This window comes from Gorilla gorilla, chromosome 19 (genome assembly GCF_029281585.2).
Source record: "Gorilla gorilla gorilla isolate KB3781 chromosome 19, NHGRI_mGorGor1-v2.1_pri, whole genome shotgun sequence".
NCBI classification, from domain to species: domain Eukaryota; kingdom Metazoa; phylum Chordata; class Mammalia; order Primates; family Hominidae; genus Gorilla; species Gorilla gorilla.
In genome coordinates this window covers 81,604,279-81,631,077 of record NC_073243.2, presented here as the reverse complement: position 1 = coordinate 81,631,077, position 26,799 = coordinate 81,604,279, and the positions used below count along the sequence as shown (strand labels likewise).

Genomic DNA, 26,799 nt, shown 5'->3' with positions numbered 1-26,799 from the left:
CTCTTGTGGGTTACCTGTTGAGAGCCTGGTACTTCCCTTTGATAATGCTTACCCCAGTTGAACTTCAATCATTGCGTAATTAATTACTTAGTTCTGTTTCTCCTCCTCAGTGTAAGCTCTATAAAAGGCAGGGACTACATCTGTTTTCTTTTCTGCTTTATCTATGTTAAAGGAAAAAGTTTAGAAAAATTAAATTTATTAGAGTTTAATCGAGCAAAGAACAATTTACGAATCAGGCAGCCCCCAAACCGTAATGGGTTGAGAGAGACTCCGGTGCTGGCGTGTGGTCAGAAAAAGGAAACAGAAAAAGGAAAGTGACCTGCAGAAAATGGAAGTGACGTACAGAAACAGCTGGATTGGTTACAGCTGGCTTTTGCTCTATTTGAAGAGTTGGCCTCCTGTGATTGGCCAAAACTCAGCGATTGGTAGAGGAGTAGTTTCCGGTCTGTTTACACATCCACTTCACTATGAACAGGGAAATCTTTAGGCAGAATTTATAAGAAGGTAGCTTTAGGCTAAACTTAATTTTAACATCCACAATACCATGCAAAATGTCTTGTACATTGTCATTTCTCAATACATATTTGTTGAATAAATGGATTAATGACTACAGTAAAAAGGAAAAAAGGCTACATTTTAAAAATATAATTTTAAGGACTCTGTTTTTATTTTCAGATTCTCCTACTGGGTCAGGTAAAAAAATCTGCTGTAGACCCAATGGCTTGACAAATGCTTACTTTTGACTCAGTCTTCGGAGCTAAGAGAATTGTTTGGGAGAAGGGGAGAGAATCTAGGTGGAAGAAGTATGAAGGTTATCTCTTTGCTAACCAAGTTCTGGGCAGTGTCAAGGAGGGAAGGTGGCTCCGCTGCCACTAATGCACCTTCAATTAGACCATGTGTCCCTAGTTCCCAGCACAGTGCTTGCATAAAAAAGATGCTCAATAAATATGTGTTGAATTAATGGATAAAGGTGGCCTTTTTACTTTGCTATATGCCCTCCAAGCTGCAAGTACTCTTTGTGACTTCCTCTTTAATGTTGCCATTGAAGATCACTTTTGCACGTTTTTAGCTATATGTTTGGATAGAGGGAAGGTCAACATATTATTTGTGTAGGCTTAGGTCAAGCCATGCTGTTTAGGGATGACTGTCCTAAGCCCAGTTTAGAAGAGTCACATTTATTATTCTAATTCATAAATATTCCACTGCACATTCACGAAAACTATTTCTTTTCAAAGTCTCTGCAAATCTCACTGCTTAAATCTAACATAATTTCCAGAAAAGGAGCTTGTTTTGAGAAACAACAAAGAATTGAGCTATAGTTTCATATGAATGGTAATGCCAAAATACTAGTGAAGATTTTCTGCTGGGTATAACTTGGCTCCAAGGGAAGACAGCATGGTAAGTGCTTGCATAAAAAAACTAAACAAGGCCGGGCGTGGTGGCTCACACCTGTAATCCCAGCACTTTGGGAGGCCAAGGTGGGTGGATCACCTGAGGTCAGGAGGTCGAGACCAGCGTGGCCAACATGGTGAAACCCCATCTCTACAAAAAATACAAATTAGCCGGGTGTAGTGACACATGCCTGTAATCTCAGCTATTCGGGAGGCTGAGGCAGGAGAATCGCTTCAATCCGGGAGGTGGAGGTTGTAGTGAGCCAAGATTGAGCCATTGGCCATTACACTCCAGCCTCGGCAACAAGAGCAAGACTCTGTCTCACAAAAAAACAAAAAACAAAAACAAACAAAAAAACCCCACTAAACACTAAACAGTTTATTTCACTGGACTGAAAAGAGGTATCCAAGTTCACATGGCTCTAGGAAATTCACAAAGGGTGTTTGCAGACATTATGAAACTCTTATGAGATAAGATTGTGGAGAAATGGGGAATCCCTTTCTGGCATTTAAAAGTTGTATATGTCTGGTAGTTTCTTGAAATTTGTCTGCTAGAGCTTTATTTATTCAGCTCAGGGATGGCAAATTACCTCAGTGTATGCCAAGACAATATGTTGGTAATGGTTGCTATACTGAGAAAAGTTCTGAGGTCTTACTTGGTCTCATCCAGAATGTGTTGTCATCATTTAGCAATGATAGCTATGAGTTTTAGAATGGGGACTGGTGGAATGCCAAGTAACCTTTCTTTAAGGCTTTTTTGTTTTTGTTAAAATTTAAAAAATTATATCTAAAAGTCTCATTTAATCTTCACATAAACTCTATGAGGTAAGTACTGCTTTAATCTTGATTTTTTTTTCAGATGAGGAAACTAAGGTAAAGATACATTGTTTCCCAAAGTAGTTAGTCAATTAGTGATGTAACTTATATTTGAACGCATGCCTATCTAAACTAACTTCAGAGCCCAAGCTCTTAACTACTACACGGTATTTCTTAAGAATTCTGGAGCGTTGATATTTAAAGCTGTTATCACTTATGTATACCCTAGAATGAATGAGTTTCTCTCTATTGCCATATCTAAGATAAGAAAATACAAAATGTTAATAACGCTGGCAAGGTTGAAGACAAATTTTACCTACTTTATAACACTGTGTAAGACTAATTTTTTATCTAAATATTAAAAATAAAGTTTGGTGTATGACTAGTGAAGAAAATATGAATTATTTCTGGATATTTTAAGGTTGTAATGCAATGCATACATATCATTTATAACTCCACATCTAACCTAAGTGGAAGTACTACTCCTAGATTAGATTTTTCACTCATTGAAACTTTTTATTCTTAAAGCAGTGGTGTTAATCGCTATGCTCTGATGAGATTCTAAAGGTACATAATTATATTTTGTTTTCCTTGAACACTTAAAGCATGTTCTTTTAATGGGATTATCTATTTATGGAAACATACTGCTATCATTTCCCCCAAGTATTTATTTCTGTAATTAACTGTTAGATTACGTGTAAATGTGCAATTTATAGTATTCATGTAAAATAGATTGGCTTTTACCCAAATGCAGAGAAAACAAAAAACAAAAAAAAAGTCTTCAAATATTTTTAGATGGTGTAAGAAATGTCAGAGTATGCTTTGATTTCTTGCCTGTTTTCTTTTTTTTTCACAGAAAAATCTGTCATTGCTCAACCAATATTTGTTTTTGAAAAGGGAGAACAAACTTTTAAGGTAAGATTGACTACTTCTTTGTTTAATTTTACTTTGACAAAGACAATTATATTTCAGGAAGCTAGTTATCCTGAAAGATATCACGGCTGCATAGGTTTATCCTGTTCTTTACTAGCAGAGTAGTGCCTCCAGATTATTTATATAGTCAGGATTTACAAACTTCAGTTTGGCTGGAATGGGAAGCCAGAGGCCTTGTCTTGCAGCTACGGATAACATACTGTTTCGCTATGGTAATATCTTTATTTGGCGTAACTTGAAAAGGGGAGGAGCTGAAAGAGATTAGGAGGACTATAGCTCCTCATATGAGTCCTCACCACTGACCTAGCCTAAAACTGGGTAAAAAAACACATTCTAAATTACAATATTTGATTTAAAAGGGATCTTCTGAACTCTGTCTGCTTTTTTTGGCATCATAATAAAATCATTCGTTTTGAAAGACCAACAGTAAGATTAGTTGCTGGGCATGATGGCTTGTGCCTGTAATCCCCGCATGTTTCGAGGCCACGGTGGGAGGACTGTTTGAAGCCTGGGGTTCGAGGCCAGCCTGATCAATAAAGCAAGACCCCATCTCTACAAAAAAATAAAAAGAAATTAGTCAGGCATGGTGGCATGTGCCTGCAGTCAGTCCCAGCTACTTGGGAGCCTGAGACAAGAGGATTGCTTGAGCCTAGGTGTTAGAGGTTGCAGTGAGCTATGATTGCACTGCTGGTACTGCAGCCTGGGTGACAGAAAAAGACCTCATCTCTAAACAAATAAAAAACTCCACTAGATTCTCATTTTACCTTATTTCTTGGTATTCATTCTTACCCATGCAGGTAATTTAACCTACTACCCACAAAAACACTAAACGAAAGAAACACTCAACCTCCAAGCCCTTGTTAAAAAAGCAGATTCCTGGACACCATCCCAGAACAACCACTTCAGAATCTTGAGAATAGATGCCTCAAAATCCACATTTTAAACTAACTTCCACAAGCGAATCTGCAGCCATTGAACTATAAAACCACTGGACTAGACGTTGTTTTTTCTTGATTATGTGCCGAACGAAGGAAGGTGAACTGCTTTGTCCTGGCCGGGCTTATTAGCCCTGGCTTCTGAGAATTCTGTAAAGTGGCAGGGTGGAAATCTGATGTACTAGGTTGGTGCAAAAGTAATTGCAATTTTTGCCATTACTTTTAATTGCCAAAGCTGCAATAACTTTTGCATCAACATAATACAAAGGCAAATACTCAGCTCTCCTCAGTGGTTTTGTTTCCTTTCAGAGACCTGCAGAAGACACCCTGTATGAAGCAGCAGAACCAGGTAATGATTTTCATCCTGTATTCCAAAATCAATCTTTATGCAAACAAAATTAGCAGACATAAGTATTTTGGCATGTGGCGCAGACTACGTGAAAGTTAATGTTTTTTCTTTTTTTAAATATGCCAGTAGATTCACTTTTGTTTTGAAAGATGACATATAGGTCCCTGAGAACACTGATGTTAGTGACTAAAATTCATTGTGCTCCACTCCCTGCCCCTTAGCCTATCAAAAGCATTCTCTGTAGACCTCAGAATGCATATACAAATTATTGCTGACACCACTCATTTCTAATTGTTTCATACTAGTATGATATGCCTATAGGTTTATAATCAATCAGCAAACTATTAACCCCAATATTTAAAATGTGCTATCAAATGATGATCTGTGTAGACAAAAGAAAATTCTGTTTATCCTACCCTATCATGAGTTGAGGATAATTTATTATCACAAGTAATTTTAGCCTTTCCATTGCTTTTCTTGCAGAATGTAATAGTTTTCCAAGAAAGCGTGTACGGTCTTCATCTTTTACTTTTCATATTACAGATTCTCAGTCCCAGGGAGGTATGTATAGCCTTGACTGTTGACTATTCACTGTTGTGTTTATTCTGAATGCAAAATTACTGAGAAACTTTTCAAAAGGGTAATGTTAAAAGCTTGCCAGCTGAATAGTGTTTATAATATATTGTTATGTGAAAACAACAAGCTATACAATGGTACAGTTAGTCAGTATTTAAACATTCCACTTATCAGCATTGGAAAAAATACCAAAAGGACATAAGCCACAATGATAGCAGTGGTTACCTTAAGTAGAGGAGTTGCAAGTGATTTGGTCTCCTCCCTGTACCCCATGCCTTTGTATTTTGCTATGTTTCCAAAGTTTCTGCATTGAGCATGTATTAGCTTTCTAAGCAGGAGAAAAGGCCATTTTTAAAGTAACCACAGGCTGTGTGCGGTGGCTCATACCTGCAATCCCAGCACTTTTGGAGGCCAAGGTGGGCAGACCATGAGGTCTGGAGTTTGAGACCAGCCTGGCCAACATAGTGAAACCCCATCTCTACTAAAAATACAAAAAAATTTAGCTGGGCATGGTGGCAGGTGCCTCTAGTCCCAGCTACTTGGGAGGTTGGGGCAGGAGAATCTCTTGAACCCGGGAGGCGGAGGCTGCAGTGAGCCGAGATTGCTCCACGGCACACCAGGTGGGGTGATAGTGTGAGACTCCTAAGGAAAAAAAAAAAAAAAGTAACCGCCTATTTAAATAAATGGATGCCTACCCCTTGAAAATAATTTTATCATACACTGTATTCTGAGTAAACCAGTAACTTAGTTTGCTTGTCTTCTATGCTGAAAGCACTCCAGGGATTCCTTTTATAATGAGCTCTATGCCTTCCACCTTGTAATACAGCATCTATGTATATATTTTTCCTCCACCGTGAGTTCCTCGAGGTCATCTTCATGGTTGATAGTGTCTTACATATGGTGACCACAAAATAAATATTTACTGTTGAATGGAATTGAATGGAAATTAATTTATCATCTTCATCAGATGTATTCATTTTTATTAATAGAAATAAAAAGATTTTTCTAAATTAGTGATACAGAAATTTTTCCAAAACAGCAAAACTCCAAATGAAAACAAAATAAAAAACCCACTTTCTTACTGACTTTAGTTTGCAATCTGCTTTTAGTGTCAACCTTGTCTCAGAAGCAAATCAGATGTTCATCTGTCACTAACCTCCCAACCTTCCCCCATTCTGGGCCAGGTAATAAAGAGTTTCTAGAACCTCAAGCCTGACACTGACTTTTCAAAATCATTCTTATTAACGATGACTTTTCTTTCTTAGCGATCATAAAATGCTGACACTTTAGAAATAAACAGAGGCCTTAGCAAAGTATGCATCGAAGAATACCTTATGAATTCTAACTTCACAAATTCTGAGTATATGCTTTTACCTTTGGTAGAAAGTTTGAACCTGCTTTAACCAGCTACTTGGGGGGCTGAGGCAAGAGAATCGCTTGAACCCAGGAGGCAGAGGTTGCAGTGAGCCAAGGTCATGCCACTGCACTCCAGCTTGGATGACAGAGAGAGAATCAATCTCAAAGAAAAAAAAAAAGTGAGAGAGACAGAGAAATAGAGATCCTAATCCCAGAGGCAAAGGTGTTCTGTTTTATTGTATTTATACATAAAACAAAGGAATGACTTTAAGTTATCTATGCACCTGCTTTAATTCATTTTTTACTGGACACTCACACAAAAAGAAAGAGCATCATTCTGTTTTATGTTGTGCAGAATGTTAGTGGTGTTCAGCAGGAGAAAAATATGGCTCTTTTTTGTTGATGTTCAATAACAAAGATCATAAAAAACATTAAATTGAACTCTGAAGTAGAGAAGGGATTCTACCCCAACATTTATGACACCTTAAAGAATACTTTGAAGGAGCAATTATTCTTTTCTCATTTTCATTAACTGCCAAAGGTTGCTGTTTCTGCAATTTGCAATCAAGAGGAGATCCCTTTGAAATGTATAGAAATTCTATACTCGGAGCCACCACCACAGTCTTACCCTACCAACATGCTTGTAGAAAAATAACCTAGCAGATTTGTCATCTTTACTTCTTTCTTCAGGTATACTCATTAAAAAGTCAGGGAGTGTGGGCAGACTTTGCTAACAGTTTTATAATATTCTATAAGAGCTATATATTAATGCCAGAGGGTTCATTACCAATTCAGATTTTGTAGTCTGTAGAATTTCTGACAGTACACTATTTAAAGATTCAAAAAAAGACTGCCTTTTCTGCTAGTCACCTAATTTTCACTTAGATATCTGAAAGTAAACAGAACTATGTAGCAGGACGCATCCGGCAATACCTTTTTTTTTTTTTTTTTGAGATGGAGTCTCGCTCCTGTCACACAGGCTGGAGTGCAGTGGTGCGATTTCAGCTCACTGCAACCTCCACCTCCTGGGTTCAAGAGATTCTCCTTCCTCAGCCTCCCGAGTAGCTGGGATTACAGGCACCTGCCACCACGCCCAGCTCATTATTTTTTGTATTTTTAGTAGAGACGGGGTTTCACCATGTTGGCCAGGCTGGTCTCGAACTCCTGACCTCAGGTGATCCACCTGCCTTGGCCTCCCAAAGTGCTAGGATTACAGGCGCGAGCCACCGCGCCTGGCTGGCAATCCCATTTTTCGCAGAGCCAGCGCTCCAGAGGCCACTACCTACTACTCTGTTAGTGCCAATTGCGACATCTGCTGGTGAGTTCGGAACGGGATTGTTAAGCCCCAAATAGCGTAGAATCTGACACTCTTCTGTATTTAAAAAATTTTAAATATTTTTTCTTACAGTGAGGAAAAACAATGTTTTTATGACATCAACTCTTGTGCAAAGTAGTGTTGATATAAAGAGTGCTGAACAAGGTATGTAGCTTCTATTTCAAGAACCTCAGAAATTGTATATTTTACCACCTATATTTTCATCTCCCTATATGTGTGCATGTGTTGGGGGCATGGAGGTAGGTCAGAGTGACAAAACATGAAGAAATAATGCAAGTAAGCCAGGTTTCCTGATCAAAATGAATAGTTATTGGGCAAAAGCTAGGCAGGGTGTGAATGCTGGGGAACTCAATGGTTATTTTGACTTGGATTAATTAACGCTAGTCCCTCATTTAAACATGACTTTAGAAAATAAGAATTATATTAGTTAAAAATAGGGAGTAAAGGAATATTTCACTAAAAATATATTTACCCTTTAATTCTATTCTTTTAAGGTCCTGTGAAACATTCTAAACATGTTATTAGACCTGCTATTTTGCAGCTACCTCAAGCTCGAAGTTGTGCAAAAGTAAGAAAAACATTTGGACACAAGGCACTGGAATCCTGCAAGACTAAAGAAAAAACAAATAATAAGGTGAGAAAGCCCAGGATAACGGAACTGACCTCAATCCCTCATCTTTCTTTTTGTAGGTTGTTTGGGGCCCCCATATCCAGAAATAGGAGTTGTCTGAGCTTTGTTTTGTTGCTGGGCTAGATAGCATAAAGCCCTTGGTAAACTTTTTAAAGTTGTACTCTTACATTGGAGAGTTGTAGTCTCACAAATCTGTGGTCTCTCTAAAGTTGTAAAGTTGAGAACTGGGTACTGGAAATCTGGGGATCTTGTGCCAGAGCAATGACCCTGTGTGAGAATGGGGACAGCAATGAGGGAGCCAGGGGCTAGAGTCAGTAGTCAAAAAAGAGGCAGGGATTTTCTCTACATCGCCAACTGGTCAACATCACAGTGTATCTTTGCCAGTTTAGGTCATACCAGAGGTTCATTTCAGAGCCATATTCCAGTATAAAAGGAGCAGAGAACTCCCTATACAGTGTAGTTGGGAGGGTTTGGGAAGCCTCCAGAGACAGATAAGAATTCTAACTTCCAACTATGTAGTGTCTGAATCACTCTTTGTAGGCCTTTCTAAACAGACAGTAACTTACACAAGCCATGCAGATATGGGTTTGGGGATATATTCAATTGCTGTAGTGCTACCTGTCTTCCAGCAGAAGCAGACACAGGAGGAATAGGACTCAAGATAGGTAGGTTGGAATTTGAGAGTTATTCCATCTTAGCCATTTGTTTCCAGCTGAACTACTGAGGATTGGTCACATAGTTTCGCTTTGTTTTGTTTTCCCTTAGTGAACATAAGGACAGAAACACGGAAGTGTAAAAAAATACCAGATTGGTACTAATCTTGCCTCTGCCACTATCTTTGTTTATCTAAACAAAGCACCCATTCAACATCTTTTTATATCAGCAAAGTAAGGGACTTGAACTTGGTCAGCACTTTCCAATATTTTTATATTCCTAAACTCTTTACTTTGTAAGATATGATTTGGAGAGATCCATTATGAATTTAAAAAATCATTTCATCATTTATGCATGCTATATAAGTAATTTTTAAGTAAAACATGTATTCAATTTTAGATAAGTATATTATTGTTTTTACTTAAATATAATGTAATAATTATCACCATGTTACATAATTCCTTACTTTTATTTAAGAAGTGAAGTGGCCGGGCATGGTGGCTCACTCTTTTAATCCTAGCACTTCGGGAAGCCGAGATGAGTGGATCTCTTGAGCTAAAACGTTCCAGACAAGCCTAGGCAATATAGTAAAACACTGTCTTTACAAAAAATACAAAAATTAGCTGGGCATGGTGGCATGTGCCTGTAGTCCTAGCTTGAGCCCGGGAAGTGGAGGTTGCAGTGAACCGAGATGGTACCAGCCTGGTGACAGAGCCAGACTGTCTCAAAAAAGAAAAGAAAAAAAAGAAGTGATGCATGGTGTTTAACTTGTTTTAAATTATGTAATAGAAAGTATAATATGTTGACTAATTTCTAAAAAGTTATATTGCATTTGATTTTAAAATGGCATGCACTATAAATATAGAGCAAGATTTTAATTACATGTTATGACATCAAAAATACATCAATATTTCTTTCTTGGAAGAATTTTTGTAAATATTGCATTGCATATCTTAAAATAAAATGTATTAATATATTTCTTCCATTTTCTTCCTAAATGATCCAAGCTTAAGAGAAAATTTCAAGCTATTGTTTATATTTATTTTTGAATAAATTATAAAGTCTAGGGAATAAACCTTATTTCCAGTTATTGAAAAGCCCTACTGTATACGCCCATCATTAAAAAGAAAATTTAATGCCCATTATTAAATTTTCCATTTATTGATCTTTGAAGATCCAGAGACACACTGTATATAAGATCCTATGTAAGAATTTTGACCAAATGAATGTAATTTAAAGATTTGGTGAAAACTATCTCTAGGTGGATTTTGTAGAACCATTATCTTTATATTTCTTATTATCTTGTATATCAAAATCAGATAAATTATTTTCATCCTATCATTAATCAATGGTTACTTACTATGTATAGATTAAACAATATATGCCTAAATAACTATTTTAACCAACATAGGAATGAAAACTACCATTTTGGCTGAGAGATACATTATCTGAATGACTAGGTAATGAGCATGTACTTCGATCTTTGCCAACCATGGCACATGCTCTCTTGATACATATTTGTCAGTTGTCAAACTCTTGTTAAAAAAGAAAAAGTACTCAAAATTATTTTTATTGATTGAAATAAAAATTTAAGTGGAAACATAACCCATCTGGCTTTAAAAGACACAAACGCCCTGAAACATCTTTGCAGATCCCTGGTCGAGGAAGGAAGGTGTCCACAATACATTGTAAATACTAGATCAGATAATGTATAGGGTTCCTTCCAATTCTAAATTTCCTCACTCTTACATTTATATATTAATTCAGGTATTGTGCATACACATATGTACATAAGGCAAAGTAACTCGATAAGTTACTAGTTGAAAATTTCAAGATAAATAGATGAGTGGGGTTTTCTCTCACATTGGGTGACTAGGATGGTGACATTCTCAGGGTGTTTCCCAGGATTAAATAGTCCTGAAAGAGAGCTTTACTAATCCAGAAATGAGAATTAACCCAATTTGACTAACATGGCAAAAATAAACAAAACATGGTGGGATTTCTGAATATTATGATATTCTGGTATTAGACAGATCTCCACTGTATGTGACCTGGGCAAATTATTTAAGTTCTTTGTGTCAGTTTACTCACCTGTAAAATGTGGACAATAGAAGTACAAAGTGTTAGAGTTGTAAGGAGTAAATGAGATCGTACATAAAATGCTTAAGGCAGTACTTAAACATAGTAAGCTTTCAATATATTTAACTATTGTTTCCTTGTCTGATGGTCCTATAGTAAGGTAGTCTTTATAAACTTTTTGATGGATTTCTTTACTTTCAGATTTCTGAGGGAAATTCCTATTTGTTAAGTGAAAATTTATCAAGGGCTAGAATTTCAGTCCAGCTGTCTACTAACCAGCACTTTTTAGGTGCAACATCAGTAGGGTAAGTTAATGAGAAAACAGAAGCGTTGTCCTTTCATTCCTGCATTCTTTCATTATTATAACCATTCATGGAAAATAATTTTCTGAACTTGTACGGATAAATTGCCAAGATTCCCATTTGAAAGGAGATTTTATAGGAAACACAAGTTTAAAATGTTTTTAAAAATATTTCTGATACTTCAATATCATCATATTAATACTGGATTGTCTTCATTGTTTCACTGACTTGGGTGAGAACTTTTTGAAAATGTACGGCTAAACTTTTATTTAGTTGGGCATAAATTATCTGATTAGTAGATTAGGCTCTCTTCCTCTCTCTCTAGCATTTTTTTTCTTTTATTTGGGCATTATACATTATTTATTGGCATAGGTTAGATAAGCAACAAGGAAAGCAGTATAAATCTGCAATATTTATTAGTATTACTAGTGATGGATAAATGTTTGATCTGAGAGGTTAAAACTAGCTGTGGATATAAACTGACTCACATGACTGGGCTCTGTCCAGGTGCGGTAGCAGGTGCCTTCTATGTGCATTGGGGATGCAATGCCGAACCCTGAGCACATCTGTCTACAAAGAGCGGGCTTCCGGTCTTCGAGTTTCTCATCATGAAAAACACTTTCAACATTAAAAAAAAGTTTCTGGGAGGCAAAAAATTTAAGCCAATTCACACTCAATTATAACAGACAGGGTTTCGCTTTTGCCCTGGAGATCTCTGGTTGCTAAAACATCAGCCACTTGAGGAAGAGAAGAGGGGAAATTAGATACTAGACAGGGTGTGTTGGAAAAGCAAAAGGGGTTGGGCAGCCCTCCTGGCTGACCACACAGCCAGTGCAGTGATGGGCATGAGGCAGTCAGGACTGGTCTCTGACAGTGCTGTAACAGCTGGAAACTATTTTGACAATCACCTCTGGATGCCACTATCTGAATTTTTCCTTCATTTTTCATTAAATTCACACTAACAAAAGTGAGCAGTAAATTTGATTTACATAAATCTATTAAATTATCTGATTATTTCAAGGTTTAAAATGGCTTTATCTATGTATTTAAAATAGTAAATGCTTATTTCTTTTTCTTAGATGTCAACCAAATGAAGATAAATGTTCTTTTAAAAGCTGCAGTTCCAATTTTGTTTTTGGAGAAAACATGGTAGAAAGAGTTTTGGTAAGATTTTGGTATATGTTTCTATTACTATATACAGAGCTGTCACTTTAAATTTCTAAAGGTAAATTAATTAAAAGTAATATTAAATTGAATTATACTTTTTAACTCCTGAGTTCAAAGGCACATTTTCTTTCTTTAACTGGAAAGATTCTCCTGGGAAGCATGTCCTAGTTGTTAAAATAATAGAAACCCACAGAGGAAGAGAACTGTATAATTATAACATTATTACTGATGTGAAATATTAAATAGTTCTTTGACTTGTGTTAAACCAAAAGTACCCAAGGAAATCCCAGAATCATCTGCAATAGTTAGATAAGCTCAATTGGTAATGATAGTTTAATAGTTTGTCGATTTCATCATTTTGTAACAAGATGCATTTAAAATTATTTGCCAGTTTGGTTTTTTTTTTTTTTTTTTTTTTGAGACAGAGTCTCACTCTGTCACCCAGGCTGGAGTGCAGTGGTCCGATCTCTGCTCACTGCAACCTCCGCCTCCTGGGTTCAAGTGATTCTCCTGCCTCAGCCTCCTGAGTAGCTGGGACTACATGCGCGTGCCACCACACCTGGCTAATTTTTTTTTTTAATTATTTTTAGTAGAGATGGGGTTTCACTGTCTTAGCCAGGATTGTCTCGATCTCCTGACCTCGTCATCTGCCCACCTCGGCTTCCCAAAGTGCTGGGATTATAAGCGTGAGCCAATTTGTTCTTATCAGTTAACCACAACCCTAACTTCAAGCTCTTACATCAAAAAGCATTATTATAACTTTCTTTTGCTAGCTTTCCGAGAAAATTCATAGTGCTTTACTTGCCTAGGAGAATATACTTGCCTAGTGAAAACCCCTCACTGTTATTACCATCATCCTTATTTAATGTTCAGCATCCTCTTGCAATGAGGTAACTGCTTCTCTGATCCCCACAGAACTCTGATCTACAGTGGAAAATTTTACAGAAAAGTGAAAGCTGTGGAAAACCATGCCTATGGTTTTATCTGGTCCGTCACATCTTCATACCTTTTCCAGCTTTCACTCAAGTCAGGAAAGTGGCTGAGATAGCTCAAACGTGCCTAGCTTGTCTCAGGGATACCAGTTACATGAAGAATCCCAAAGAAGCTGCAGATATTTAAAAACCCATGTACGGATTTAGATTAATAAAAGAACCAACTCGTTAAGCCAGTTCATTCCAATTTTTTTTTTTTTTTTTTTTTTTTTTTTTTTTTAAGATGGGGTCTTGCTCTTTCACCTAGGCTGGAGTGCAGTGGCAGGATCTCGGCTCACTGCAACCTCTGTCTCCCTGGCTCAAGGGATCCTCCCACTTCAGCCTCCTGAGTAGCTGGGACCACAGGCACGTACCACCACACCTGGCTAACTTTTTGTATTTTTGGTAGAGACGGGGTTTCACCATGTTGCCAGGCTGGCCTCAAATTTCTGAGCTCAAGTGATCCACCCGCCTCAGCCTCCCAAAGTGCTGGGATTATAGGCATGAGCCACTGCGCCCAAACTCATTACAAAATTTTTAGGGCTTTCATATGTTAGTCATTTTAAAGGCTTAGTTTATTTAGGAACCCTTCTGTCATTCCCAAAATGAAGGTCAACTCACCAATCCTAGAGCTGTGACCTATGCCTTTGGATGTGAACCAAAATGGACCAGCCTCCATGGTGAATTTACAGGCAGTATATTTAGGCACATTTATTCCATATCATTTATTTCTAAGTTTGACACCAGATTAGCCACAGTGTCTGTAAAATGTCAGACAATGCTTTCCAAACCTCACAGGATCAACTTTACATTCAACTCAATTTACCAAACATGTACTGAGTTCTTATGGTATATAAAGCATTGATCTCAAATTTGGCTGCCTGTTAGAATCATTCTTTTAAGGATTTCCTATGCCTGGCCTCATCCCAGACCAATTAGCTCAGAATGCCTGTGGGTGAGGCCAGGTGTCAAGTGATTCCAATGTACAGGCAGGTTTGAAAACCACCTAAGTGGTTATGCAAGCTAAAGGAGACACTGTGCCCTAAAGGTGCTTATAATCTAATAAGAGCAGACAGAGAGATACCTATACAAATAAACTATAGTCAGGACTACAGGTTTTGTTTGAGAAGGCACTTGTGCACATTTCCTGTGGGCATTTTAAATGCTTAAAGGAACCTCAACTTATAAAGGCTTATAAAGGAACCTGAACTCTCTATCTCTTTAAGTTGGTAATATCTTAAGGATAACAGGAATTATAGAGATAATTTGTGTTTGTCCTCTAATCCTGTAAATTTCTGGCCTTGTGATTTGGGGGCCAGGATGCATTCTTGGCTTATTGGCTATGTGTTTTTTAGAGTGAGTCATTTAAACTTTCTGTGCCTCAGTTTCTATTTTCTTAAAATGGAAATAATTATACCCATCTCTACCAATTTTGAGGGAATATCTTGATGTCTAGTTAAGTAATGTGAAAGAATTTTCAGTTCATAAGGGAAAAAATAGAAGCATAAGTTCTTAAGTATCATTGTTCCAGTTCTCTGTGTTTTGCAGAGGGCTACACATTATCACAAATGTCATGTCAATTAGTCTTTTTTTGTGCAGGCCTTGATTACAACAGACATACAGAGCCCCAAGTAGCCTTAAAAGCTACTGTTGGCAAAAATTGTCTGGGAGGAAAAGTTAGGATTTTTTCTACAAAGATGTTCTCTGAGACATCTTGTGGGGGTCTCTGGATAACTTTTTTGTTTTTTTCCATAAAGTGGATAGCAAGAGTAAAGTTCTGGGGATACTGAAATACCTTGGTATATGTTTCTATTACTATATACAGAGCTGTCACTTTAAATTTCTAATGGTAAATTAATTCAAAGTAATATTAAATTGAATTATACTTTTTAACTCCCAAGTTCAAAGGCACATTTTCTTTCTTTTCTTTCTTTTGTATCTCCTGGGCATCAGTTTAGTCTAGTGAGAGTGTGGAACATCTATTACCTTCTTTTGTGCCCTTAGACCTTTCCCATTGCCTCCGGGACTAGATCCCACCTGAAGTAGGCTGGTGGTAACTAGATTATGTTTTCTGGGGATTAGAACTAAGGCTTTCTAACAACAGAGACGATTTCTCTGTTCAGCACACAGAAAGTCGAAAACAAAAACATACCAGCTAGGTTTGCTTGCTGCGCTGAAACAGAAAAACGGAAGTGTCTTACTGGAAACATAGTAGGGATAAAATTAAAACTTTTATTAAATAAAATAATGCATTTTTTCCCGCACTCAGGGTACTCAAAAACTCACCCAGCCTCAACTTGAAAATGATTCATATGCCAAGGAAAAACCATTCAAATCCATTCCGAAATTTCCTGTCAACTTTTTAAGTTCAAGTAAGAATTCTTTCATTTGTAAAACATTAGATTCACCTAGTTTGTCTCCTGTTTTTTATTTATTAACATTAATATTTAATATAAGTAAAATTAATATTTACTATAAGATTTAAAAAACCAATAATCCAGTGTTTCAAATATTTTGGTAAATATTAAAGCATATAAATATGATTATCTGATATATAAGCTTTAAAAATTTTTTGAGTTAATGCTATGGGGGAATTGATAAGGAGATTTTACACCAACTCAAGCAGTTTGAATTTTTAGAAACACTTACTATTAGAAGAAGCCAAGTAGATATATGTGGTAATAGGGGCAACAAAGAACTTTCACAGTAGAGAAAATGGGGACTTTTAAGTGTTTTTTCCCCATTTTCTCTTAGGAACAGACTCTATTAAAAATACTTCCCTAATTGAATCAGCTGCTGCATTCTCTTCCCAACCATCACGAAAATGCTTGCTGGAGAAAATTGATGTTATAACAGGGGAGGAAACAGAACATAATGTGTTAAAGGTCTGTATATCATGTTTTACTCTTTCTGGTAGCATTTACGTACTTGGAATAAAGTTAACATGAGAAGAGACATCTTTAAAAATACAGACAGAAGTATAGTTTTCATGGAGACTAAGTTGCTTAAATAAAAATGTTGGATGCTCTCAAAAATTGAACCAATAATTTATTTTCTTCTTGTGTTTGTATGTGTACCTTGCAGGAAAATGGGTTGTTAGGTTTACAACTATTCACATTAGTCCCTTAGAAATAAGACAGCCAAGTATCCTGCTTTAATACTTGCTTTTACAATTAGTGCTATTATTGTGATTAAATAATTCTACTTACACAGGTTTAACAATGTTGATAACTTGATTTCAGTCCAATAAGAATTTCATTTTCCTTCTAAAAAAGTTTAGAATTTCATATAAAATTTAGCTTCCTTTAAAAAAGTTTAGAATTTCATGTAATTCAAGAATTTCACAGATACACACTACAGTATCACAGGATTTTAATGTTGAGTAGTATCACCATCAGCACAAGCACATGAAATGTAATTACTACAACTTTACCCTTTCCCAACAAGGCAGAAATTTCCCTTTGCCTTTCTCCATCTGCTTTTCTCTAAACTCTCTCCATTCCTCTCCACTTCCTCTATGATCTACAGACACTTTTATTTTAAGTGTGTCTCAAAGCATAACCCTTGGATTAGATTAATTCCAGTCTTATTGAAGTAATTGTTAGGGGTGAGGCTCCAGCATGCTATATTTTTAACAGGCTGTCTAGGTGATTCTTGTACACAGTAGTAATGATTGCAGTAGGGTAACCTGTGGTATCACATCCTACTTCTCCACGTTACCATGCTGTCTTTAAAAATTTTGAAGCATGCAAATGGTTCAATGATTCTTTTACTTTCAAATAACATTATATAGCTCAAATAATTAATATAAAAGTTGATGTATATATAGACATAGTGTTAAAAAATCAGAAAGGACGTATGGCATTCTACCATTGACAGAAAAAAAGAGGGGGAACATTTATATGTATTGGCATGTATGTATGTACAAATATCTCTGGAAAGATAAACAAAATATTTACACCAGTGGTTACTTGTTGTAGGGGTGGAAATTGGTAGATGGGAAATAAAAGCTGGGGGCCCTTTTCACTTTGTATGTCTTTTTACTTTTTGATGTTTGAATATCCGAAAGTTATATGTTTCTAAATGTTAAATATATTTTAAAAGCTGGTTTATAAATCATTAACAAAGATTATTTTGGTAAAAGACCAGACACATATAAACGTGTCATAACATAGGAAATAATTTACTTTGAAAAAATTTTCTATATATTTGACATTTTAAAAAATTGTCATTTAGATAAACTGCAAGCTTTTCATATTCAACAAAACAACACAATCCTGGACTGAAAGGGGCAGAGGAACGTTGAGACTGAATGACACAGCAAGCACTGACTGTGGAACATTACAGTCAAGACTAAGTAAGGAATCCTTTTGTAAAGCAAGCCATAATTTGTCAGGATTTCTCCTGTGTACCTATAATAATATAGGTACACCTCATTTTCTGGAGATGTGCTATAAAATACACCAAAAAATCAGACTGTTGAAAATATTTCTATAGGAGCTTCCCATTTCAAGTAGGCTCTCCTGTTAGACTGCATGGGCTCTAGTTCTGGCTCCAGCAGTGACTAACTAGTGACCTTGATAAGTTTTTTAATCTCTTTCTCTACTTGTATCAATTTAAAATGGGAATAACTGTAGTTCATGACTTATTGAGTGACTGAGAGATTTCAATGAGATAAAGCATGTAAAGCACTTATATCAGAGCCAAGCACACACCTAAGTAGTAATCTTATTATTATTTGAAAGAATATGATGCAAATTATTTTGTGAAGTGAAAAGATCTTCTAAAAGAAAACACTTGTCCCATAATTTATCCTTGGCATCCCAGACATGGGATGGGGGTCGGGATGAAGGATTAGTCTCTAAGGAAAGAGATTAGTTTCTAAGGTGTGCAGTTATTGAATCCTGCAGGCACAGTGATGTTCAGAAGCTGGAGCCAGTCAAACCTAAAAATACAAGAGAGCTAGCATTCAAAATAACGCAATGGGCATTGTTCAGAGGTCCAAACTGAAAGAGAGCACAGGGAGAGATCTGGGCAGGATGAATGGATTTATTGGTCAATTTTGAGAGGTCAAGACTTTGGAGGAGACCACAGGTAGACACTGGATCCAAGAATAAGGTTATTTGTTGAGTTTTGGATATCAAACTCAAGAAATGGTTAAGAGATATAATTCAGATTAAAAGGACAGAAAGTGTCTTCAGTTCTGTAACTGGCACACAGATTTTTAAATCACCCAACCAAGTAATAGTCCCAAGGCAGGTGCAAGTTATTTACTACTCTGGTTTGATTCCACTGCCTGCCAAAGAAAAAAAAATACCCCCAAAGAAAAACAAAAAACAAAAAACAAACCCCAAAAGAAGCTTTCTTTTTATTATGCAGGTAATACACATTCATTGTAAAAAACAGAAAGCATGGATTGAAAAATTTTTTTTTTAAATCACTTAAAGGCCTATCTTCCTGAGATAACATCTATTAACAGAATATATTTTTCTGGCCTTTGTTTTCTGTATATATAGATATACACATAGATTGTAAAAGTTCTGATTCATGGTGTTTATTTTGCTTTGTAGCCTGATTTTTTCTTTTACATATTACACCATGATTTTTCCACATCAATAAATTTATTTTTGCAGTATTCTTAATGGGGTCATAATATTCTCTTGAATGACTACACCACAATTTATTTAACTAATTCCATTTTTTGGAGACTTAAGGTTTTTGTTTTGGTTTTCTTCATTGTAAACAATTCGCGGACAAATATTCTTCAGACCATCAGTTCTTAAAAGGAGTTCTAAAATTTTAACCACTTTTAAATATTACAGTAAAAAAGCGTAATTTCAGCATTTAAGATAAAAAAGTTCTCCCAACATAATAAAGTACGATTTGAAAATCAAGTTTTAATCTAGTCAAATCACAAGTTAGTATTGAATCTACAGTCTGAAAAACAACTACAAGATTTATTTTGCTTTTGAAAATGGTAAATTCCTCTGTGTCAACTGTTCTGTGGCCTGATGTAGTCACCTTCCTATTTTAGTTATGCGCAACCAAGGCAGTCTAAGGCTGATCCTCAATAGCAAACTCTGGGCCCAAATGAAGATTCAAAGAGCAAACCACAAAAATGTACGAATAACAGCTACTGATTTAGAAGACTATAGCATCAAAATATTTTTAATTCAGGTAAGTGAGAAATTTCAGTGATAGAAGATTATCCTACTAAATTAATAGACGTCTGCAATTACTAATTTGTTTTTTCATTAGGTATAATAATCTGTACCATTGGCAAAAACTCAGCCATTCATTATGTCTGTTTATAGTAGCATACGACATAAATTTTATGTGAAATTCAGAAATTAACACCAAAGTCTATGTAATCGATTGGTACTCATTCCAAGACATTTGTGTGATACATGCTATCAAATCTCTACCCTTTACTTTACTATTGAAATTTTGTGAACAATCTTACTGTTACCAAAGTGACTATTGTCAGGAATGGTTCCCAGGAAGAGGTTAGCAGACTTTGAAGCCTAATGCTTATCCTGCAAGCTGAGATTGAAAAAAGCCTTTAGGTCACTGGAAAAGAACCAGTGGGAAATGGAAAAACACAGAGCTAGCAAGTTAAAACAACCAGTCCAACAGCAAATTCCAATTCTGGACTTGAGTAAATCTCCAAGGTAACAGGATGGGAGCACAGCTTTAGCTGTTCCTGGCAGAGGAATACTTGACCTCAAATACAAGATCCAGACCCAAGAGAGCTGGCAAGAATAAAGCTTAAAAAAACAAAACAAAACGAAACGCAAAAACAAAACCACAACATCCCCCCCAAAAAAACTGGATTTCCCCATGGACTGACTGGAGAAGACTGATTACCCAAGTTCAGGCAGAAGGTGACAATACAAATAAATTGGCTTCCATGTAGTAATATGGAAAAAAACCTGGCAGGTGCCTGTGATGAAAAACCAAAGTTTATTAGCTACCAGTAAGTGTACTGTTAGGTGTAAGTGATATTGAGCATTAAAATGTTCTGGTAAGATGATGTACAAACCCCGTTTACCATTTAAGGTATTAATACTCTTGCCAGTCTTCTGGGCCAGATTCCCCCTTAGTTTTAGGTGGGTAAAGTAGCATGCCAGAGACTGAGCCTGTTAAACATGACTAGATTCCATCTTCAGAGATGGTCACTATTAACATTTTGGTCTTATATTTTAGTATATACATGCAACTGTGTGTAAGAATATACATACATACATATATGTAGCATAGTGTACATACCGTATAATCTTTGGGAAAGCTACTTAGCCTTCTTTAAACTGATTTTATTCATCTGCAAAATGACGGTAACAATAGTACATTTTATTTATACATTTTATTATTGGCTTTAGAAAAGCTGCTGAGATTAAATAGCTAATATGACTGTGAAATACACATGTTATTTTACTTATCAATGTTAATGAGTGTCTTCATGACATTAGTTTATTCTTCAAAAATTGTTTCAGTAGGTGAAATAATTCTATTCTATTATGGACCATAATTTATTCCACTAATCCCACTAATGCGAATGATAAAACCTGGGATTCAACTTTCAGCCAATTTGCTGACTGGCAACTCAGACAAGTCATTTTACCCTTCTGAGCCATAATTTCCTCATTCATAAAGGGAAGAGGGAAACAAGCATATATTTAATACCTGTGCTGCTTATATTTTGCTAATATAAACGAAATTAATAATGAACCCACAGTTTTACTGAAGGAATTGAAAAAAAGAATATTTTAACAGTAAATGTTATGCCAACTTTATTGTTACCATCATTTTTATATTTTCATATGAATAACAACCATTAAAATAGCATAGAAAAATACTGAAAAGCAAGAACTTCTGCTGTATTTATGGTACAATACCATAGACTGCTCTAATGAGCTCAGCATATCCACAAAGCTATGTAGTTTGGAGGAATGTCCAAGCAAAGTGATGGACAGGAAATGGAAGTCTTTTTTCTCTGCAATCCTACAATTTTCTATAGTGTAAAATAGTGAAAGAGGGATGGTCTTAACTAATTTAAATTCAAATAGAAATTTTATATAACAAAATTTCACTTTCTAAATTTAAAATGTATACATTGGGATTGCTTATAAAAGTATACATTTCAGGATGCAATTTGGTTCAAGATTGTCTTTTTACTGCTTAATTTTTAGGGTTATTAGCACCTATGTACACTGTAGATTTATGCCATGTAATTCCTTCCTTATTAGTAGTGAAAGATTAAAAATCTGTAAAATGTAGCTAACATATTAATGATTTTCTTAACAATTTAATGTTCCCCATGCAGGCCAGTGCCCAAGATACAGCATATTTGTATGCAGCAATACATCATCGTCTTGTTGCACTTCAAAGCTTCAATAAGCAGAGAGATGTCAATCAAGCTGAAAGCCTGTCAGAAACAGCCCAACAATCGAACTGCGAAAGCTGTGATGAGAATGAGGATGATTTCATCCAAGTCACTAAAAATGGATCAGGTAAATAGCTTTTGTTTTGCTAGTTCAGAGGTTTAAAAAAGAATTCTTAAGCACGATCCTAACATATTATGTAGATTTTTTAACAAGTGGAACTGCTCTGTTTAAAGTTAGTGGTGGCTAGAGCCTTAGTTGTTTGGATCTGAGGAGTGGGTTTGAAAATCACTGTCTTCTATAAGTGGTCTTCATTTTATCAAGTCAGCTTCATGGTGATGCCTATGTCATTTGCTTATAAACTGCATAAAAAACTATTACATTGCTACCCTGAAATTAACCCTTCATTTTTATTTCTCTTCACTTATTTTCATTTTATTATTGGCTATACTAGGAAGAATTATAAATACATATAATAAGCCCACTTGGTAAACTTGGCTTGATACCCTGAAAATTCTGTTTATTCCCCTTTTAGAATTTGACTGCTTGTAAGAATAACTAGATTGTACAAATACTATTTTCAAGGACCTATTTTATCTAGGGGAAAAAGTACTATTTCTTTTATTGTATCAGGATTCACAAATAAAGTAAGGTTGAAGTGGAACCAATGATAAATAGATTGTTAGGTTTTAGTGCTTATCTTGATATGTGGATTTAAAACTAATATTCGTACTTCTCTTTGGAGAAAAACAATGTCAAACATAGTAAGCTCAACTTTGTTATACAGATGTAATTATTCCAATAAAGTCATCCAAGCGTTTTCACTAACAGTTTCACTTAGTCCTGAATTCTGTTTTACAGAGGACTGAGTAATACAATTACAATGATAGTGTGGTAACAAGCATTTTTTTCAACTCTTAATCATTTTGAAATATTAAAGCTGCTTTAATCATATGTAATTTAAGAATCTATCAAAGAACGTGCATAACTGGATGAAATATCTTCCTTTGCTTAATATTAAAGCTATAATCAAAAGGAAAAATACACAAAACATGCAGATCAGTATTATAACCTGCTTGACCCAGTGATTCAGAGAACTAAGTGAATATGATTTTTCTTGCTACTTTAAGCAAATCTATTAAACAAATGGTTTATTAGTCTTTAAAACATATAAAATAAAAATTTCCTATTTTATAATAATGTTTACACTTCCAACAATAAAATGGGGTCTATCAGAGAACTAGTTGGTACACATTAACAGTGTCAATTTGAAATAAGGATTAAATAGCAAATTCTCTCACTAACTAATGACACATGTTTATGATATCTATATTCTGTTATATTCCATTTTAGGAAAGGGGTGCTATGTAACTACCTTAATAAAAAACAATGAAAATAAGGTAAAGCAAATGTCAATCATATGAACCCCCTTTCCCCTGCCAATTTTTCCCATTTTCACTTAGTATCTTCTCCAGGAGGCAGTAAAAACAAATGCTAAAATGTTATGGAAGCAATAAAAGGTCTAATTTTTTGCACTTTGTTGCTTATAAATTATCTAAAAGAGGCATGATTAAAATTTTAGCAACATCTCTAAATGTTACTTGTAAAAATGTATATTCTGTAGCTTTTATTTCATCACCAGTGAGTATATTCATTAATATTCATGTTTAGTTGCATTCAATATTAAAAATCTACCCTAAATATAATATTGTATAATAAAACATTTTAAATTTATATCACAGATCCTTCTAGGTGGACTCACAGACAGTCGGTTGCTTGTTCATGAATACTACCTACTATAAACATGACATCTACAAAAAGAGGGGTCACCCTACTGAAAATACTAAACCACCCTAACTAATGAGAAGATTCTATTCATTCCTTGAAGAGTTTTTATAGAAAAGTTTAAGAAATGTAATTTGTTGCAATTAACATTTTTATGTTTTACATTTTACATTTTGATTATTGTGCAGAAACTGACAGAATTTAAAAAAATGGACTTCAGAAGTTCAAAATTTATCATTTTTGAAGAAGTTTCTTTAGAATAGGATTTTATAACTAATTTGGACTCTTCATCACATTGATGGATATAATACTTAGAATTATAAATTGCTAGATTTGATAAATACCTAACAAAATGTTTATTTTTTTCAGTCATACTTGACCACAAAACAAATATTTTACTAAATTTCCAGAGTCATTTCTTTGAAAAATAGTATAATGGCATGATAACATTTCACTAAATCCTATTTATCTTCTGGGAAATGTATATTTTAATTTAGCTTTTGGATTTCCTAATATGATAAGCTTATATATTCATGGTATGAATTCCTTTAAAAAGAGCATCTGCTCTTGGACTTGTATCTGTTGCATCTTGTCAATGTTTGACTCATGGTCAGCATCCAATAGTTGTTAAATGAATAAATAAAATATAATACATTACCTATGTATCAAAAAGCATGTATAAGAAAGCCAAATATGTTAACTTGTTCTACTTTATTTATGTAATTATATTTTCATTAATATTTTAGTAGGTGGGGCTGTATAGAAAAACAAATGTATCATATATAGCCAAATGAATCTTTTTCTTAAATGATATTATTATAGTAGGCTACAGTAATTTCAACAATTTTACAATAGAGTTTTGATCCTCTTCTTTGAGATTTGTTTCAGAGACACCTCATGAATCACACAAGAAAATTAGTCTCAGCACTTATAGCCCTATTTCATTTTTCAATTCAGTTTTATCACACCATGGCTTCGAAGTGACTTTGATTGTGACCCCTAAACAATTCTCTGATTAGGGGATAAAAATTCATAATTCCAAGATGTTTCTGAAAATGTTCTGAACAATGACAACATATTTGGAATGAGGGCGTAATTTCACTAAGTGATACTTCGAAGAACAATATTCATTTGGATATGCAAACACACATTTTCAAAAGTTATATTACTGTGTTACCATACCTGTTATAAAATAATAAAAATATATAAGTATTTATTAAGTCAAACTTCAGCTAGTGCCTGAAAGTTTAGCATATGAAAGTTAAATTAAGTCTTTCAGATTATGATTATGACAATTGTTCAACATTTTGTCCTTCCTTATAACTGAGAAAGCATAACTTAATATAACTACTAAGAGAGGCCCATTCATTCTTCCAGTGATTCTAGAAGAAATACGGCACATAATATCCTTTACTTCTAAATAAAGGAGTCAATGACTCAGAAAATAAAGAGGAAAAATAAAGTTAATGTGAGAGAGATGAAGAAAAGATAGAAGGGAAAAAAGAGATTTAGTACGAAAGAAAGGACAGAAAGAATGGACAACAAAAATACTCTTTTTTAAAATCAAGAAGAGTGACTCTGATGCGGAAAACACTCAGCAGAAAATTTTCATTAGAAACATAACACAGAGAGATATTTGGAGAAGATAATAAAGCACTGGTTCTCTTTTATCGTTAAGATCTCAGCTGATGTGGGAACATTGTGATTGCACTATAAATTGCTAAAGTGAAGAAGAGAACAAATAACTTCATTTATTTATTTTGTTTGTTTTTTAGACAGAGTCTCGCTCTGTCACCCAGGTTGGAGTGCAGTGGCACGATTTCGGCTCACTTCAACCCCCCCCTCCCGGGTTCAAGGGATTCTGGTGCCTCACTCAGCCTCCTGAGTAGCTGGGATTACAGGCGCCCGCCATCATACCTGGCTAATTTTTGTATTTTTAGTAGAGACGGGGTTTCACCATGTTGGCCAGGCTGGTCTTGAACTCCTGATCTCAAGTGATACACTTTGCCTCAGCCTCCCAAAGTGTTGGGATTACAGGCGTGAGCCACCACACCTGGTCATCTTTATCTTTTTTACATGTTCATCCTTGTCCCCACACTAAGGTAGAGATAAAGCAATTATCTTCTCAATGCTTGAAACATTTTAAGTTGAATTCATTCTATGATTTTCTTTAGATTTCTCCGCATATATCAATGGAAAAAATTAACTATCTTAATTTCTCATCTATATAGAAATGCCAGTGCAACAAAACCAAATGTAGGGTTAGAATATCAGGAAAGCAAAGAGAGAAGAGAAAATTCCCAGATTATGAAACGGAGAAGAAGAACAGAAACATGATATTTAGCTCACAACTCTTTCAACCCATTTTCTATACACTCCATTATTCTTTCTTAGAATTCTTACACAAATATTTAGTACAATTTTGGAGGAATAGTAGAAACATTTTATAGTTTTTCCTTGTCCTGTATCTTCATCTAGCCTTCTTCTTTTCAGCTTTCCTATGTCCTTTGTTCTCCTTTTATAAGGAGAGATCAGTTGTACAATAACATCCATTTTCATAAGTTATTTAGGTAAATTATTTTGAAGTATACATGTTGGATTTCCAAAGCAGCTGTTTTTAATTAAAATTTAATTAACTAATTTATGTCATTATATATCTTGTGTTAAGACAATCTTAACTTTCTGTTAGTAAGATTTTACCCAACTGTTTACCCTAATTATAGACAATTAAAATGTTCTCTCTTAACAAATATTATTTTCCATCCATTACTGCCAAAACAAGGAACGCTTTTTCGCCAGGAGAATACATCCTATACAGCAGTGGTAACCAACCTTTTTGGCACCAGGGACTGGTTTTGTGGAAGACAATTTTTCCACAGGCTAGGGGGTGGGTAGGGTGGGGGTGGTTTTGGGATGAAGCTGTTCCACCTCAGATCATCAGGCATTAGAGTCTCATACGGAGCGTGCAACCTAGGTGCCTTGCATGAGCAGTTTACAGTAGTGTTTGCATCCTATGAGAATCTAATGCTGCCTCTGATCTGACAGCAGGCAGAGCTCAGGCAGTAACGCAAATTATGGGAAGCAACTGTAAATACAGATGAAGCTTCACCTCCTTGCCTGCCACTCCCCTCCTGCTG

At 35.3% G+C, this 26,799-nt stretch overlaps 1 protein-coding gene across 5 annotated transcripts in view; it reads left to right on the top strand.

The window, feature by feature from the left end:
- RANBP3L (RAN binding protein 3 like) overlaps positions 1-26,302 on the top strand; it is a 53,828-nt gene extending 27,526 nt beyond the window's left edge. Inside the window, exons 2-15 of one of the 5 annotated variants that reach the window (XM_019012923.4) lie at positions 3,064-3,122; positions 4,385-4,424; positions 4,968-4,985; positions 6,110-6,184; positions 7,765-7,836; positions 8,187-8,326; positions 11,258-11,361; positions 12,438-12,522; positions 15,766-15,868; positions 16,251-16,381; positions 17,733-17,853; positions 19,531-19,673; positions 21,820-22,006; positions 23,620-26,302. In XM_019012923.4, coding sequence (XP_018868468.3) covers positions 3,064-3,122; positions 4,385-4,424; positions 4,968-4,985; positions 6,110-6,184; positions 7,765-7,836; positions 8,187-8,326; positions 11,258-11,361; positions 12,438-12,522; positions 15,766-15,868; positions 16,251-16,381; positions 17,733-17,853; positions 19,531-19,673; positions 21,820-22,006; positions 23,620-23,663 — 1,322 coding nt within the window. In that variant the 3' untranslated portion in view covers positions 23,664-26,302. Of the gene's footprint in view, positions 1-3,063; positions 3,123-4,384; positions 4,425-4,907; positions 4,986-6,109; positions 6,185-7,764; positions 7,837-8,186; positions 8,327-11,257; positions 11,362-12,437; positions 12,523-15,765; positions 15,869-16,250; positions 16,382-17,732; positions 17,854-19,530; positions 19,674-21,819; positions 22,007-23,619 lie in introns of all 5 variants that reach the window. The other 4 variants (XM_004058946.5, XM_019012924.4, XM_004058945.5 and 1 more) reach the window with 4 other exon arrangements.
- Positions 26,303-26,799: the final 497 nt, after the last annotated feature.